The 19,357-nt window shown below is 35.4% G+C and overlaps 1 protein-coding gene across 23 annotated transcripts in view; it reads right to left on the bottom strand.

Annotated features, from left to right (window-relative positions):
- The window catches only part of RIMS1 (regulating synaptic membrane exocytosis 1), a 425,147-nt gene that overhangs the window by 63,802 nt on the left and 341,988 nt on the right, over positions 1-19,357 (bottom strand). For 13 of the 23 annotated variants that reach the window (XM_053664034.1, XM_037147279.2, XM_037147135.2 and 10 more), the window contains one exon: positions 16,096-16,262. The exons of the other annotated variants lie outside the window; for them this stretch is intronic. In XM_053664034.1, coding sequence (XP_053520009.1) covers positions 16,096-16,262 — 167 coding nt within the window. The remainder of the gene's footprint in view (positions 1-16,095; positions 16,263-19,357) is intronic. 23 annotated transcript variants of the gene reach the window in all.

The following is a 19,357-nucleotide window of genomic DNA, read 5'->3' as shown; positions in this document are numbered from 1 at the left end:
GTGGACCCCTTGTGATACAGGCTTCTCCCACTAAGTCAGTGTTCTAGGATCCTATCTGTATCAGTGTGTAAGCTGGCATTATTGTGAGAGGCTAAATTCGGCTTCAGTGAATTTTTCTGAAAACTCTTGTACCATGTTAGCCCATTTCACGATGGGTGACTTATGAGCGCACCTGCCCACACTGCTGAGTGTTCAGTAGTTTTTGACCAAAATGGCATGACTCCATGTCCCACCCTCCCTATTCACCCAATCTTGCCCCAAGGGACTTTTTTGTTTCCCCGGGATGAAAAAATCCTCAAAGGGAAAACATTTTGCTAATGTGGAGGACTTGAAACAAAAAATTGCAGAAGCACTAAAAGGAATCAAAATCGATGAGTTCAAAAACTTGTGAGCAGGAGGAAAAAGTCTTGATAGATGTATTCATGAGATGGAAAGTACTTTGAAGATGACTGAAGTTTAAACATGTAAGAATAAATCCACAATTTTTGGTAAAGAAATTCCATTTTGGGGTCCCCCCTCATATAATGAATGTTTAAGGGGAACTGGTGTGGGATGAGTTCAGACAGGTGGGAGGGCAATATGACTAAGAAATTTTGTACAATGTTCTTTAGGTTATAAACAAGTTTAAAAGTATAGAAAAATATCTCCTATATTTTTATCATGAAAATTTATTCAAGAAGATTGAATAGGAAAATTCAGTAGTATTGTATGGATATTTAATCAAAGCAATGAAATATTCTGCAATGGTAAAAATTTGGAAAAAATAAAAGAAATCAGCAGAGTGAGTGATTACCATTTGGAGGGAGGCAAATTCAGAAGTTATGCTAAAAATAATTTTGTGAGTAAATATGATGCAATTTTCCCTCAAAAATAAACTACTTTGTTTAGAAGCATTCTTATATAATCTCAGGGTACTGCGTAGTTTCCTAAATACCCTAGCATACTATATGTTCAATGAGGACGTGCTGAGTCAGTTTTAATTCTTTTAAGTAATTGAAGGAAGAGATTTGGGGGGGGTCTAATTAGAATAATTTAATCAATGAGAAGGTCACATTTTTAGCAGATGAGAAATTTACAGCAGGCCCAATAAAGTGTTAGAACTGAAACCCCTGCATGGGCCAAGACCCTTAAGAACAAAGTAAAATGGAGGCCTCACTATAAGCCCTAACAGACCCTCACTAGTGACATCTCTAATTAATGTATTTCAGGGATACAGAGAATGTTCCCAAAATGAAGTTTTAAGACACACAAAGAAACTAGAAAGTATATGAATCAATCTAAAGCATTAAAAATATAACATTGAATAATGGGAGAAACAAAACAATACTTAATTAAACCCCTAGAAAAATAAAAAGATGGAGGGATGGTAAGAAAGCTAAAGTGTATGAGAGCAATATTTTTCCCTAGAAGAGAGTAGAGGTAATTATTAACTTTAACTTTATTATTTAATTAAATATATTTGAAACATTAACTTAGCCACTAAAATTATAGAAATAGCATAAAATAGTACAATTTCCAGAATAATTGAGGGGAGGAATGAAATAAAAACAATTCGATTAAAAACCAATCCAAAGAGAGAAAAAATAATAAAAATGAAAAATACTTTAAGACACTAGATGTAATTTCAAATATGTGAGAAATCAAAAAATGTAAATTGACTAGATAGCCAATAAATGATAAAGATTATCAGGATAAAAGAAACAAAACATGTTAAACCCTCTCCTATGCTGTTTATAAGTGACAGGATTAACACACATGGACACGCAAAGGTTGAAAGTAAAAGGATGTGAACAGTTAGAATGAACATTAAAAAACAATGTTGTCACATAAGACAAAATAGACTGTAAAGAAAAAAATTATTAGAGATAAGGAGATTCACAACATAATGATAAAAGGGTTAAATTATCGGGCTGTCAATTCTAGCTGTACTGCTTGCTTATGGGCCGTGTGACTTGAATAGGTTACTTCAATTTTCTCTTTATTTCTAAAATGAGATTAGTAACAATTACACTACAGGGCTGATACTGCATGTAAACCATCTATCAGAATACCTGGTACACAAAAAAGGTACTTACTAAATAAGAATTTTTTAATACATTGAAATGTGTATGTTACATAACTATGGCAAAATTATAAGTGATACATGAAATTGGTGAAATTTGGGAAGCAATGGTTTAAAGTGAAAGGATATTGTATTCATTCAAATAATAGAATAATTAAGCAAAGTGGGAGTAGAGTGAACATTTCTCAACATGATAAAGGCCATATATAAGAGACCTACAACCATCATCATACTCAACAGGCAAAAGTTAAAAGCTTTCCCACTAAGATCAGGAGCAAGGCAAGGATGTACGCTTTCACCACTTCTATTTAATACAGTATTGGAAATACTAGCCACAGTGATCATACAAGAAAGAGAAATAAAAGGCATCCAAATTGGAAGGGAGGAAGTAAAACTGTCACTTTTTGTCAATGACATGAGAGTGTACATAGAAAATCCTATAGATTCCACCAAAAAAACTACTGAACCTAATAAGCAAATTTAGCAAAACGGCAGGGTTCAAAGACAATATTTAGAAACCAAAGACATTTTTATACACCAACAATGAAAGATAAGAATCAGAAATCAGGAAAAAATACCATTTGCTATAGCAACAAGAAAAATAAAGTACCTAGGAATCAACCTTACCAAGGAGGTGAAAGACCTATACTCAGGAAACTATACAACACTGAAGAAAGAAATTAAAGAAGACAAAAATAAATGGAAGCATATACTGTGTTCATGGATTGGAAGAATTAACATCATCAAAATGTCCATATTACCCAAAGCCATTTAGAGATTCAATGCAATCCCCATTAAAATACCAATGACATATTTCACAGATATAGAACAAACATTTCAAAAATTTATACAGAACCATCAATGACCTTGAATAGCCACAGACATTTGGAGAAAGAAGACAAAGTTGGGGGGATCACAATCCTGATATCAAACTGTATTACAAGGCCACTATAATCAAAACAGTCTGGTACTGGCATAAAAACAGGCACATAGACCAATGGAACAGAACAGAGAGTCCAGAAATCAACCCAACTCTCTACAGTCAATTAATATTTGACAAAGGGGACAGCAGCATAAAATGGAGTAAAAATAGCCTCTTTAACAAATGGTGTTGGGAGATCTGGACAGCTACATGCAAAAAAAATGAAACTTGATCACCAACTTAAACCACACACAAAAATAAATTCAAAGTGGGTAAAAGACTTAAACATAAGCTGTGACACAATAAAAGTCCTAGAAGAGAACATTGTCAGAAAATCTCAGATATTCCACGCAGCAGTATTTTCACTGGTATCTTCCCTACAGCAAGGGACATAAAGGAAAGAATAAACAAATGGGACCTCATCAAAAATAAAAAGTTCCTGCATGGCTAAAGAAAATAGCATTAAAATGAAAAGAGAATCACTGTATAGGAAAACATATTTGCAAATGACATCTTGGACAAGGGTTTGAGCTCCAAAATATATGAGGAACTTACATGACTCCACTCTAGCAAGACAAACAAAACAATTACAAAATGGGCAAAGGATCTGAACAGACACTTCTCCATGGAGGACATACAGAGGGCTCAGAGACATATGAAAAGATGCTCAGCATCACTAGCCATCAGAGAGATGCAAATTAAAACCACAATGAGATACCACTTCACACTGGTGAAAATAGCCATCATAAACAAATCAACAAACGAGTGTTGGAAAGTTTGTGGAGAAAAGGGAAACCTAGTACACTGTTGGTGGGAATGCAGACTGGTGCAGCCACTGTGCAAAATATTATGGAATTTCCTCAGGAAACTAAATGGAAATGCCTTTTGACCCAGCAATACCAGTTCTGGGATTATACCCTAAGAATCCTGAAATACCTATTCAAAAGAATCTACGCACCCCAATGTTCACAGCAGCACAATTTACAATAGCCAAATGCTGGAAGCAACTTAAGTGCTCATCAGTAAATGAGTGAATAAAAAAATAGTGGACACATTTATACAATGGAATACTATGCAGCTGAAAGAAAGAAGGAGCATCTATCCTTGGCAACAGCATGGGTAGAACTAGAGAGCATTATGCTAAGAGAAATAAGCCTGGTGGTGAAAGACCATATGATCTCACCTATAAGTGGAACCTAATCAACAAAAAATAAGAAAGCAAAATATAACCAGAGACACTGAAATAAAGACCAAACCGACAGTGACCAGAGAGGAGTGGGAGAAGGATAGGAGATAACAGGGGAAGGTCCACCAAGGAACATGTATAAGGTACATATGGACAAAGCCAAAGGGTGTAGGTACGAGGGTGGGGGGTAAGGATGGATGGGGTGGGGAGGCATGGTGGGAAGGAAATGGAGAAAACTGTACTTGAACAATAATTAAAAAACAAATAATAATAGCCACAAAAATGGTATTTAATGTTGATGACCCAAGTTCATTGTATTGTTAATTTTATAATCTGCACTCAGTTCTCCAATATACAAACATATAAACACAGTGTCATAAATAGAAACTTAAGAATCCATTAGAAATTTTCTATCATATATATTTTTTGGCATAAAAATCTAGTAACTATTTGAGGTCCTCTTCAAACAGTCATCCTCTTATTTCATAGCTAACACAGAGTTGAGCATTCTTAATGTAGCTGGTCTGTGCAGTAATTACCATGCTAAAAGACACAGGGTCACACTAGTGGCCCTTGAGGATGTCCTCATGTGCTGTAAAAATTATATAGCATTGAGAGATTACTATGCTAAGTGAAATAAGCCAGTCAGTGAAAGAAATATCATATGATCAGTGAATATGATATCAAATATCATATTCAAATATCAAATATCAAATATCAGTAAAGTGAAATATCATATGATCTTGCTTATATGCAAAATCTAATGAACAAAATAAACTGATGAACAAAACAGAAACAGAGGTAATGGATACACGGAACAAACTGACAGCTGTCAGAGGGTTTGGGGAACTGGATGAAAGAAGGTGAAGGGATTAAGTGTAAAAACATGTATGTAATAACACACAGACACAGAGTGCAGTGTGGTGATGGCCTGAGGGCTGGGTGGAGGAGGGTGAAAGTGGAAAATGGGGCATTTATAATAGCATAAACAATAAAGAGAGTTAAAGAATGATACAGCATTGAAGCAAAGTTAGTCAACAGCTCAGCAACAGGAGTGGTTTCTCATCTCTGGGCCTGATTTCTCATGGAAGCAGCATGCTCTCATGCCTGGCAAAATCCAGAGGTGGTTGCTGGACCCGCCATAACACCTGAGTAAGTACACTGTTCTTCGCCTCTGTGTCTCATAAAGATCACAACTACAAACACAATGAAGAGACATCTGAGTTTTGGGGACATTTTCTCTCTTTGAAAACAATTCTCACGGAAACTGGTTGCATTTGAAAGTTGCTTTCATATTCCCAATTCAGCTTGGGATTCATCACCTGTGTTATTTTCCTGGCCCTTAAAAGATGTATGTACTTTATATATCTTTAATAATCTCTTACACTGAAGATAAGCCATTAGCAGTATATAACTTAATTTCTTATATATTGTGGAGAAATATTAATTAAGCAGATAGAATTCAATTCTTGCTTTGTTTAACAACAGAATATTAAATGTGTAATTTGTTTTAGAATAATTAAGTCAAACTAAAAAATTATAACCACTTATACATAATCAGAATGTAATTTTAACAGTGTTGTAAGTAGACTATGTGTATTACAAGCAAAGTTATTAACAGTTTGCTTTTGAACGTCCATAAATTTTATTTCACTTGAATAAGTTGTTCCTACCATCTTCCATAGATACAAGGAGTTATTTTTCTAATTAAAGAAAAATTTCTAATTATCATTATCCATGAACTCAACTCAAATGGTTTTAAAGTGTTTTAAATGTAAAATATAATTGCATCCTAACAGAAGAAATAAAACTACCAAAATATAGATTTCTACAAATAATGAAATATTGAAATGTACTTTTAAAACTCCATGAACAGTTTGTATTTGTTTTCCCCTCTCAGGTAGAAGTGGTCTCTAAGATTTAATTACAAATGATCATTTACACAAATGGCCCATCTCTATAAGATATTCTGGGTTTCAAGTAAATGAACACTTTTGAACACTTTAATTTAACTGATCGCTTTGATTGTCTATTATATAATAAGCATTTATCTAATACGGTATTGATCTTCCTGGAATTTAACTAAGCACATTTTAATAAAGCTATTATTAACGGGCAGAATAGAAAGGTAGAAACAAAGAAGGTTGGAACTGCTTCAAACAGGACCAGGGCTGCTTCAAACTGCATTTTAAATGGGCAAGGAAAAACCTCACCAGGAAAAGCTACTCACTTGTCCCCAGAGCTCTCTAACTGGCTCTCATCAATACTGTTGTGCTACTTATGGCCGTCGGTCAAACACTGCTCTATGTATGTTATGAACATGGCATGGTCTAAAGATTTAGATGTATGGCATATTTGGTCATATGATATATTAATAAATGTGCTATAGTATAATTTTGCCATAAAGGGCACATAGCACATTCTTTCCATTTCTTTATAGCTTTAATCTAGTCACAGGAAATAATAGAGGCAATGATCATTAATCTTAGACTACTAAAACTAGTGAGATGCTATGAAAAAAGCCACTAGAGAATCACTAAAATATATTTCCTTTCTCAGTCAATATCCAGTATCTTTCACTATGTTCTGGTTCATCCTCTTTCCTATCATCAAATTTTGATGTTATTTTTATTTTTAGTACGTTTATAGATCTTTTTTTTAAAAGATGTTATTTATTTATCTTTAGAGGGGAAGGGAAGGAGAAAGGGAAAGAAATACCAATGTGTGGTTGCCTCTCATGCATCCCCTGCTGGGAACTGGCCTGCAACCCAGGCAGATGCCCTGACTGGGAATCGAACCGTGATCCTTTGGTTCACAGGCTCACACTCAATCCACTGAGCCACACCAGCCAGGGCGGTTTGTAGATCTTAATAGGCTGTTTTTTCAAGCTTATGAAAAAATTCCCTTTTTTTTTAATTTATTTTTTTATTGATTATGCCATTACAGTTGTTCTATTCCCCTTCATTCCCCTCCACCCTACCCCCCCACCCCACCATTACCCCCCTTTAGTTGATGACCATGTGTCTCAAGTTCTTTAGATTCTACACTTCCCATACTATTCTTGACCCCCCATCTATTTTCTATCTACTGTCTATGCTACTTATTTTCTGTACCTTCTCCCCCCTTCTCCTCTTCCCACTCCCCTGTTGCTAACCCTCCTTGAGATCTTCATTTCTATGTTTCCACTCCTGATCTAGCTGTCCTTTTAGTTTGCTTTCGTTTTAGGTGTGGTTGTTAATAACTGTGAGTTTGCTGTCCTTTCACTGTTCATGTTTTTTTTAACTTCTTTTTCTTAGGTACGTCCCTTTAACATTTCCCTCTTATCACTCAATCATATTAAATGTCAGTATGCATAAAACTAATAAGTCTATGAAATGAAAGTTTCATTTGTTATTCTGAGCTATTAATATCGCTAATAATTTTGCAGTCAAATGCCAAATCACAAAAAAATCCAAAAATTATTTAAAGTATCTTGCTGAGGAGAGTTTCCAGGCTGGTGAACCAGAGCACTTCCATGCGCCAGCGAGCCAGGCCTCAAACCCCATGAAGACAGACCTTTGTTCAGGACATTGCCCTACGTTTCTTCATCTGACTATTGGGGACTTCTGGTCAAAATGGCAGCAAAGAAAAATGTGATGTTCAAATCACACCACAACCACACCAAAAGTATAACTACAGAAAAACCATCCTTCAGAACTGCCTGAAATCTGGCTGAAGTCCTACAACTAGAAAGTTAAAGAGAAAGCCACATCAAGACTACTAGGAGGTACAGAGACACTGAATGGGCTGGTCCCATCCCCTTGTGTGGCAGTTTTTCTCAGCTGCAGAGGTCCCCCTTGAAGAGAGACAAGTGCCAGCCCCACACCAGGCTTTCCAGCTCAGAGTTCCAGTGTCAGGAAGAGAAATCTCCATTACTTCTGGCTATAAAAAGCAGTGGGGATTGAGGGTGAGGGAGATGGAAGGCCTCTGCAGTCCCAGGCAGTTCTTTTTAAAGGGCCCATGCATGGACTTTTGCAGATTCAATTGCTCTGAGCTGCAGTGCCGGAGCAGCAGCTTGAAAGGAAATGGAAATGGAAGGACAAATAGGAACACAGGCATCAGAATAAGAGCTAGGGCGGCAACTTTCTGCTAGACAAAAGTGCTGGAAGAGACCACTGGACCTTTCCTGAGACCTCCCCACCACTCCCATACAGCCAGCGGGCATATGCCATATCTGAGTGTCAATCAACCTGGCTCACACTGTTTGCCCCATCATGGTGATTCCCTGAGGTCCCACCCCACCCAATTTGCAGGCCCATCCAGGCCTTTTCCTGTGGCTTTTCCACACAGATGACCTGTCTTGCTTCCTGTTTTGAACTTTCCTAAAATCTCTCAAGCATTATTTGGCCTCTATATACCTCCTCTATCATGCTAAGTGGCACCAGGCCCTACACTATTGGGTGGCCCACCTTGGTTCACAGCTTGTCCTCTCCTGAGCACCTCCAAGCCCAGTACAAATAGCAACCACCTACAGATCATTCTGTAGCTTGTGCTGGGGTGGCCTCAGACACAACACAGGTGATGAATGACTTCTTCCAAAAGGTTCTAGAGCACCCTGTGGACAGCTTCAGCCACATCTGATTACAACCCTTCTACCTCTATGAGCAACATGCTCAAGGGGTAGACTCAGTGAGCACCATAGGCCCACTGAAACAAGTACTGCTCTGTAAGGTTGACTCCTGTACAGCAGCTACTCTGCTGTAGTCACAGCCCATCCTCACAACTGATTGGCCTAGGGGCCAATCCCTCCCAGTGTTGCCAACAGCAATGTTGGCTCAACTACAACAGGACAGTGAACACAGCCCATACAGGGGTGCACCTGGAACATCCAGCTCGTGAATGGGGAGGCTTTGCCACTAGGCCTTATAGGATAACTACCACACAGGTCCACTCTACCAAGTCCAGGAAATATAGCAGCTCTACTCAATACAAAGAAACAAACATAGGAAAGCATCCAAAATGTGGAGACAAAGAACCACCCAAATGAAAGAACAGGAGAAATTCCCAGGAAAGTAACTAAATGAAATGGAGGCAAACAAACCACTAGGTACAGAGTTCAAAATAATAGGTATAAGGATGCTCAAAGAACTTGGTGAGAACCTCAATAGCATAAAAAGGATCAATCAGGAATGAAGGATACACTAACTGCAGTAAGAATTACTTACAGGGACTCAACAGTAAAGCAGACGATGCTGAGACTAAAATCAATGATTTGGAATATAAGCAAGCAAAAAAACACTCAGAACAGCAAAAAGAAAAAAGAATAAAAAAATATGAAGATAGTGTAAAGGTACTCTGGGATAACTTCAAGTATACTGACATTCTTATCATGGAGGTACTGGAAGGAGAAGATAGAAAGCAAGAAATTAAAAACCTATTTAAAAAGATAATGACAGAAAACTTCCTTTTCCTGGTGAAGAAAATAGACATACAACTCCAGGAAGCACAGAGAGTTTCAAAGATGGACACAAAGAGGCTCACATCAAGACACATCATAATTAAAATGCCAAAGATTAAAGACAAAGAATCTTAAAAGTAGCAAGAAAAAAGCAGTTAGTTACCTATAAGGGAGCTTCTATAAGACTGTCAGATGATTTCTCAACAGAAACTTTGCAGGCCAGAAGGGACTGCCAAGAAATATTAAAAGTGATGAAAAGCAAGGACCTACAACCAAGATTATACTACCCAGCAAAGCTATCATTTAGAATCAAAGATAAAGAATTTCCAGTCAAGAAAAAGCTAAAAGAGTTCATTACCATCAAACCAGTATTACATAAGATGCTAAAAGGTCCTCTTTAAGAAGAAGAAAGATAAAAATATGAACAATAAAATGGCAATAAATACATATCTATCACCAATTGAATCTAAAAATCAAAATACACAGAGCAGAATAGACTCATAAGTATGAAGAATATTTTGATGGTTGGCAGAGGAAAGAATGTTTGGGGAGGGAGGGTAAAGAAGGTAAAGGGATTTAGAAGTACTAATTGGTAGTTTCAGAACAGGCATGGGGATGTAAAGTGCAGTGTAGAGAATAGAGTCAATAATGTTCTAATTAAGTACGTATGGTGTCAGATAGATATGAGATTTATCGGGATGATCACTTAGTAAATTTTATAATGTCTAGTCACTAGGGCGTATGCCTGAAATTAATATAATGTAGGTCAACTGTAATTGAAAAATAAAAAAAATTATTGAAAAAATAACATATTTATTCATTAAAAATGTGTTCCTGAATTGAAGAAACTATTGTGAAATAAGTGGCATTTAGAATTTTCTGTAATATTTATCAAATATAATTTGAGAAATTATATTTGATTTAATTTCTAATTAAATTTCTGATTTAATTTCTAATTATATTTGATTTAATATCTAATCAAAATTAATTTAAAAATTAATTAAATTAAAATTAATTTCCTTTAGATATTAACTTATGTATTTATTCTCTATAACAAGTTAAATCATCAAATAATTTTACTTAAAATGTTTTTAAGTTCCCAAGTAAATATAAACATATATCCTTTAGTATATGTTTGCTAATTATGTCTACTGACATCAAATGCCAACTTTTAGTAAAATTATGACTGAAAGATTACTAGTTGTATACAAAAGATAACATCTCTTAGCAATGCTTTCATATCTTTCAAACTAAGAATGTAGAAAACAAAGATTATTACTTTTGAAAATATTTTTCAAAGGAGGATGATAGACAAAAATCTACTTGCATCAAATTTGCTCTTCATGTCTCTTCATTAAAATTTACCTAGCAACAGAAAGCTAACTTTCTTAGCTTTCTGTTACAAATGTGAATACTGTTGGAAAGCTGTTGGTTTTAGCAAGCTTTTAAAATTGGATAACTTCTGTGATAAATTAAAAGATTACACTTCCAATTTTTTTCTGAAAGCTTGATTTTGTATAAAACATCTGAAATTTGTCTGCCTCAAAAGAAAATGATATATGACCCTGGCTGGTGTGGCTCAGTGGATTGAGTGCTGGCCTATGAAGCAAGGGGTCCCTGGTTCAATTCCCAGTTAAGGCACATGCCTGGGTTGTGGACTAGGTCCCCAGTAGGGGGTGCGAGAGGGCTTATTAGAACATTATTGACTCTATTCACTGATGTTTCTCCTCATCTCTCCCTCCCTTCCTCTCTGGAAATAAAAATAAAATCCATTAAAAAATAAAGTACAATTTAAAAGAAAATGATACGTGATAAAGACAAAAAAATTTTCAGAGCTATACCAAGAAAATTCAGTTTCTTTTTATGACAAACATCTCTTTTATATGTTCAAATAAACATAGAGAATTCAGAAACTAAACATATTCTCTCTGGATTTCATTATATGTGTATTTTTATATTGTAAATTACACCATCTCTCCTTATACATTGTGCAGATTTTGTCACTGGATGGGAAAAATTTTTGGAGGAATATTTAAGCCAACACTAAATTAAAATTGTAAGGCACATTTGGGACAAATCTGAAAAATGAAGAATCTCAAACCTATATTGATATTATTTTGAAGTATTGTATTGATTTCATATTGTAAGAATCATCCTAATAATTACTTAAGTTTTAAATGGTTTTTAATCATGACTACTTTTTAGAATAACTTTAAATTCATTATATCTACAAAAGGTTGTTTACCTTAATACAAACATTATGGTCTCTTTTTTCTACTATAATTCCCCTGTATTATAAACTTTGAAAACGTAAGACATATTTTGGACTATTTTGAATGGACTATGCAACTAAAACGCATCTGAAGGAAGGGATCTCTTTTCCATTTCCCACCAGAACCTAGCGCTTAGTTAGTGGAATCCCTAAACGGACAACAGATTTGTTGCATAATCACCTCAAACACAAAAGATTTCGGGTCTGACTCAAGAATCCATAATATTCTTTAAAAATGATCTTTTAGAGATTGATCACTCAAACATATTTATATTTTCCAACCTATATGCACCTTATAAGTGCTTAATTTGATTTGTTCCCAAACAGGCCTTTTGAAGATAACTTCATATCATATAGTTACATATCTTTTAGGAAGGATGATGATTATCTAAAACAAATTTTCTGAAACTGCACTCAAGAACATTATACAGATGTCCCTACAAAAAGGCATCCCAGAATGAAATACCTTCGGCATATATTGGAATAAGGATGAGCCCTAGGAACAATAATGTGCACTGTGGACCACTAACAGGGAAGTGCAGTAAGCAGTGTTTGGAAAACATTACATAGGTTATACATTAGGCTGTCACGTCTCATTTCAGATATACTTCTCAACATTTCCTTGGTTCGTACTATACTTGGATAGAGGCAATCAAAACAATACATGATATTTTAAGCAACTATGTAGTATGGCTTTATATATATAATACAGATAAGATCATGTCATATGGTTTCCTTCTGTAGTCCGTTATGAGAATACGGGATACCTGGTTGACTTTAGGGTATTGAACATTGTTTTGGTGAATTCTGTAATAACTTCCAAATCTTTTTCCTGATTTCCAGAGTAAAATTAACCCAAGGCAATGTACAATAAAACACTGTTGGTATCACAGGGTGATGAGCAAAGACATACAGGGAACCAGAATATAAAAATATGTTTTTTAAGATTTTATTTACTTATTTTTAGAAGGAAGGGAAGGGAGAGGGGAAGAGGGAGAGAAACATCAGCGTGTGGTTGCCTCTTGTGCATCTCCCACTGGGGGTCTGGCCTGCAACCCAGGCATGTGCCGTGACTGGGAATTGAACCAGCAACTCTTTGGTTTGCAGGCTGGTGCTCAATCCACTGAGCCACAGCAGCCAGGGCTATGTTTTAAACTCTTAAATAGATTATAATCTCACTAGATATGTGGCCTATATATTATACATTACTGTAGTCTTGGAAAATAATGAAGTCCTTACATATTATAGGGACTCAAAAGTCTCCTGCTATTTAACTATGACATATAAATATGTTCTATCATAATTGATCTGACTTGTTCATCTTTTAACTATGAACTTGAATAATAAGAATTTTAAAACCTATGTAGATTGTAGTTACTAGAAAGACAAAAAGAAAGTGTTGAAGAGCAGTAGTAAGTATATTGAGAGTCATGATTCGTCACAGCATTGGCTATAAGAACAGGAAATACCGACGGCTGAATAGCCCGCAGCCCTGTTATTCCTCAGTGAGTCACAGTATTTTTACAGTGATGTCACTTTGTTCTGCTTTTTTTTTTTTCTTTTCATGCCAAACTCTCCTCTCAGGTTTTTAACCACAGGGTTGATGATGGATGCAAAATCATTCTGCGTGTGTACACGTGTTTGCCTGTAAGGCTGTTTAAGGAGAATGTATGTGAAAAGAACTTAGTTCTGCATCAGGAGAAAGATCTGCCTCTTGCCACATCTCATTCTTTCCTCCTAAGTATTCTAAAAAATGGAATATGTGCCAAATGTGGAAAATCACTGACCTAAAATAACAAGAAACTTACTAACGTAACAACAGTAATATCTTTAGCCATTAGGTTTAGTGCCTAACTTATATAATCCACATATATGAGATAAGAATGATTTTAGTTCATATGTGTTATAAACTATGGAGAAGAAGGGAAGCTAAAAACACTGGAATGCCCCGAGAAAATGGATTTTTAATTAAGAAACTTATTTGTACCATTTTTAGGTATACCCCTTTCTCCACCACCTTCACTAAATAAGAAAAGTTATATGACTCAAGGAGGCAAACAATCCTCTATCTTTTATTTCTTGTCCTGGTGCAATTGTAACTAGTGTTGGTTTGTTAAATGGCATTTTCCCCAGAAGTGACATTGGCTCCAAGCACCAATGCTGTTTCTTCTGATCCCCTTCCTATAAAATTAGTTAGTGTTTGCTGAGGTGCCTAATGTTTCTCTTTTCTTTGACTTTTTTCCTCAAAAATCACATAGCCAAAATTTCCCCCAAAGTAAAAATCAGAAGAATCCTCTTCTCTTGAAATTTTAAGAGAAAGACAATGGCCCTGCAAATTATTTTTGCAATTAGCTAATAATATGACTTCGATACAGTAGTAATACTTTATAGCATAGGAGTTTATTTAAGGTACTTGGCTCTCTTATGAACAAAAAGAAAAATCACTTCAAGAAGTATTGGTTTACAGTTATTTTAGTAAATTTTTTATAGTAATTAAAAGTGGAGAAGTCCTGTTTAAGCCCCATGTATCGATATTCTTTTAAATAAAATAGGTTTTGAAATATACTAACTTGTATTTCTTTTTTTAAAAATTTTTATTTAGTTATTTTTCAAGTACATTTTTTGTCTATTCCTCCCATCCCAGCCCCCCCACTCTGTCTCCCCCCTCTCTCCCATCCCCCCCCCCCAGTCCTCATCCCTGTGTCTTTCATACTTGTTCCTCAAAATCCCTCCCCATTTTTCCCCTTAAATTCCCTTCCCTCTCCCCTCTGGTCACTGTCCACTTGTTCTCTATTTCAGTGTCTTTGTTTTTATTCTGCTTGCTTGTTTGTTTTGTTGTTTAGCTTCCTGTCAAAGGTGAGATCATATGGTATTTGTCCTTCAATGCCTGGCCTATTTCACTCAGCATAATGCTTTCCAGTTCCATCCATGTTGTTGCAAAGGGTAGTAGCTCCTTCTTTCTCTCTGCTGCATAGAATTCCATTGTGTATATGTGCCACAATTTTTTGATCCATTCGTTTACTGATGGGCACCTAGGTTGCTGTAAGTATTTCAATAAAAAGGAATTTTTACCTTTGATCCTAGGCAACTCAATAAGGCTACGTTCTTTAGCTTTTTCAATTTTCTTAAAATCTAGAGAACTTAATATTCTATTAGGACCAGATGCTTAGAAATTAAAAATAAAGATAAAATATATTCTATTAATATTTTTATCAGTTGAAATTGCTCATGTGGATTATTAAAGTATGACATTGTTAATGAACAGTAAGATGATGACTCTCAATTTTCTTCAACAGATGAGCTAGTTGCAGGGAACCCAGGAAGAAGGAATGTTTCCGAACACATTCTACTGCACATCATGAAAACGGGTGATAACGTTAGATTTCCAGAGTATTAGGAATGCAACTGCTCGGATTTTGAACATTTGTATTTCTTGGTCTTTTCATCAAACCCCAAATTCTATCAATGAAACTTCTGTTTCCATAAACTAGTTAAGAACGAATATAAAGCAGCCTCAGTGAGCCTGCTTTACCGAATTAGGGTGGCACTTGGTCCTGTGGTCTTTTCCCTTCCAGCAGGTACTTGCCTTGTAAGGACGCGAGAGCACCACTGGTGACTTAAACAACATGTACATTTTTTAGAGCTTGCATAATGTAAACTTTCTTATCATATCCACTCATACCTACCCTGAAAGCCGACCAACTGCAAATTACAGCCCATGGAGAAAATGCAGCAGGTTTCTTGTTTTATTTTATAAATAGAATTTTATTGGGACATAGCCACACTCACTTGTTTACATAGTGTTCACATACAGTGACGTTGCTGAATAGCTCTGACAGTGTTCCGCAGAGCCTGAAATATTTACTAGATATCTCTTCACAGAAAAAGCTTTCTGACACTGGAGTAAAGGATGCTCTCTGGATTTAATCATATCAGAAGGAAATTCCTGCCACTGTGACTGAGCGACCTCTAAGATTATGACTGTTTCCAGCTATATGTTACAGTAGACAGCACCACACTGTCTACTGGGGATACTACACAATAGTTTATAAATGTTCAACTCACTCCCTTCTCAGTCACTTTAATTAAAATGTTAGTGTTTCTGTTTTCTGTTACCTGACCTAGACAGTATTTTTGCAAGAACATTCGGCAAGGTGGCTCCACCTGCATACCGTGGACAAAGACCGAGTTTATAGAGACAGTACCGCCGACTCACCTGATTCTACCCCTGGGGCGCTCAGATTGCTCTGACATAAAGCTTGTGCTGCTGAGGCGGGAGGCACTGCTGGTTCTGGAAATGGCGGACACATCACTGACATCACTATCTGATGATTTGGCAGAGACGTTATCACAGCTTCTGTACTGATCTTTATGTATGTTATACTAAAGATTAAAAACAAGAAAGTGTGAGCTCCATCATCAGATTGTGGAAAAAGGAGACATACACAGTGAGGATAATGACTACTTAGGCAACATCAAATACAAATGTACCTTTGTGAAAGTAGGTGTGGAATCTAAAACAATCCAAATGTTAACGTAATATATGATTTCCAATGTAAAACTCTTACATCCTTTGAATGGTAAGGAATGGTTTTTGGAGACTGAATTATAAATTAAACATAAAAATTAAATGTCTGGGTGGAGAATTCACTGAATCATTTGCATGTACCTAAAACTTCAAAATTGTATTATTTTTTCTAGTACACCATTTTCTCTTTTCTTGCTTTTGTTTTCATGATTCCTCATTCACCTTCTACTCCATCCATGGTGTGGCCTGCTTCCATCTGTTTGTGCTTCTGGGTTCTTTCTAGAACTATTTAGTTCACTCACATCTCTCCCACTCTACAACACTGCCTTGGATCAAACTTCTTAAAAAATATCTCTCTTTACAAAAAATGGTTGATATTAAAACTGAGTGGCTGTGCCAAAGAGCAAAGCAATGGCAGCAAAGACTGGACTTTGTCTTGAAACTATCTGTTATGAGTTAATTTGACATTTTCATGTTTAAACTATCAACTCAGTGTTAAAAATAAAAAATGGGACTCCTATTAAAATTTCAATATACACTATAGCTTATATTTAAATGTGTTCATATTTGTCTTTGATACTTGTTATATAAGATTTTAGAATCATTGGGAGAAAGATTAAAACATGCAAAGCTGTCAAAGCAGTTAATCTGCTCTCCTGGTCACCATTTTATTGTGACCGATCGCACAGTGAAAACTTTATATGTTACTATGTGTTCTATTTATAAAATAATAAGTTTAGGTAATTACATATAATTTTATAAGCCCTATTGTATAAGTCCTCTTATCTTAGGTCCTAGGAGGTAAGACAACTTGTTACGTAAGAGAAAAGAACACATAGGTAAAATAAACACATGATTAATCACTGAGTATTTAAGTTTCTTATCAAGTGACTGAGTTTTAGATTTATGTGTTAGGGTATGAAAACAGGAAATGTCTGTTAAGCCTGTAGAAAAATTTATCCACTCTTTGATGCTCTATATTAGATGAGTTTTAATAAATCTAAAGTAATCCAAATACTCTACTTCTAAAAATTTATATAGACAATTTGTCCCTCTAAAGAACATGAAATAAACTGATGCTAAAACCTGGACCTATATATACAAAAAGAAGTATAACACAATATTTAAAGAAAATTCTAGAGAAGGGAATCATGTTTATTTAACATGACTTAACAACAGCTGAGAGTAGTTTAGGCCTAAGGTATTTAAATGTTAGTTTCAATTCTTCATCTCTCATGTATATGTAATGGGCATAAAAACAATTCCAAATTTATATAATACCTATAAAATTATCTTTCCTAAGATTTTTTTAACTGCATAATTTTTTGATAGGCATATGTATACTCCAAAAGGAAATTAATATATGTTTTGTCCAGAATTGAGCTATTTCTACAACTTTGGGCATGATCTGAAAGTAATATGATTTAAGATAATGTATTTGAAGTAATGGGAAAATGTTTATCACCAAATTCTGCCATATCTGATAGCATGATCCTGACCAGCATGACTTATTTCAGTCAGAACTGTCTTTTCTTAATATACAGAGATGTGGTAGAGCCCTAATATGCTTACACAGGAGAACCTGATTTTAACACTGCTACTGGACTATACATATAACTCATATTCTTTGTTTTGGAAACTATAGTGTTGCTAAGTAGATATGTCATGTAATTATTACAGTGCTTGCAATCATATTGAAATGATAGCTTGTCCATGGCAGAATAGAAGAACTGGGTTCCAATACCACATGAATTTACCCCACAGCAGCAGGTGTTCTGGCATTGCAGTGACACCCCGAACACACGCTCCCCTTACCTGACAAACGTCAATGTCAGCAGCAGAGACTATAGCACAGGATAAAGGAGTGCACATGAACTATTTATCCAGCTAAAGAACTTTTCCTTTTCTACAAGCCATTTCTTCCTTTACCTTTTGTATATATCTTTTGATATTCCAGCAGATAGATAAAAAGACAGATTTTTAAAAAAATTGTAGGTTATACTAAATTTTTCTATATTGGGGTAAAGAATGATCTATTATTCTGACATGACATTACAGTTTACCTTGATTATTTGAAGAAATGATATATTCTTTTATATTCACTTCCTACTGCTATATTTAGCAGTGAAAATCGATTAAAAGTTTAAACAATTGGCATTTTATCAAGCACAGTTTGTTAAATTTCCTATTTAAAATTAAATAATTGAATGGAAATACATTAACTATATTTTGGGAAACAATATCTTCAGGAGGAATGTATACTGATCAAGCAGCAGGGAAATACATCCTTGGTGTGGGGGAGGTTTTAACTGTAGTGCTGTTATTTTTACACATAATAAACATTCAGCAGCTACCTACAATGCGCATTACATCGGTCTGGGTTGCTGTTCCTGGTTTACAGAAACATAAACACTTTTTAAAATGTGAGTTCCTAAATGCAAATTCACCTTCCAGTTATAAATTTCACCCCATCATTAAGGCATGCATCTCTGTGTAGCATCAGTGAGGAAAACAGCACGGTGTCACATGTCCGTGATGCCAGAGTAGTTTTGTGCTTTTTTCAAAAGCAAAGTCAGTGCTCATTCCTTACTCAGGATGAATGTTAGGGTCAGTCAGTCTTTTAAAGGTGGTGCCAGATTTGAAACATCTTAGCGACATTTGTTTGGTAATTCTTTGCCCTGAAGAAAATTTAGGTCTACTGGTGTTTAGTTATAAATATTTTGAGAACGATAACATAATTTCTAAGTTGGCAGAATTTCAACTAAGGGGTATTGCTTTATCCAAAATGTCAAATAATGTAAGATGCTAAAAAAAGAATAAAGGGATATGGTTTAAAATTAAATGTATATTAAATTTACAACAATGCTAGTTCTTGTTTATGTGAATAAATATGTATTTTGGTAAATTATAAAAAGGCAGGAGTTAGGGGATAAAAAATGAAAAAGATAAT

The sequence above is a fragment of the Artibeus jamaicensis genome, unplaced genomic scaffold (assembly GCF_021234435.1).
Source record: "Artibeus jamaicensis isolate MK-2021 breed Jamaican fruit bat unplaced genomic scaffold, CSHL_Jam_final contig_1127, whole genome shotgun sequence".
NCBI classification, from domain to species: domain Eukaryota; kingdom Metazoa; phylum Chordata; class Mammalia; order Chiroptera; family Phyllostomidae; genus Artibeus; species Artibeus jamaicensis.
Note: the sequence above shows the minus strand (reverse complement) of the source record. Positions and strands in the feature narration are given on the sequence as shown.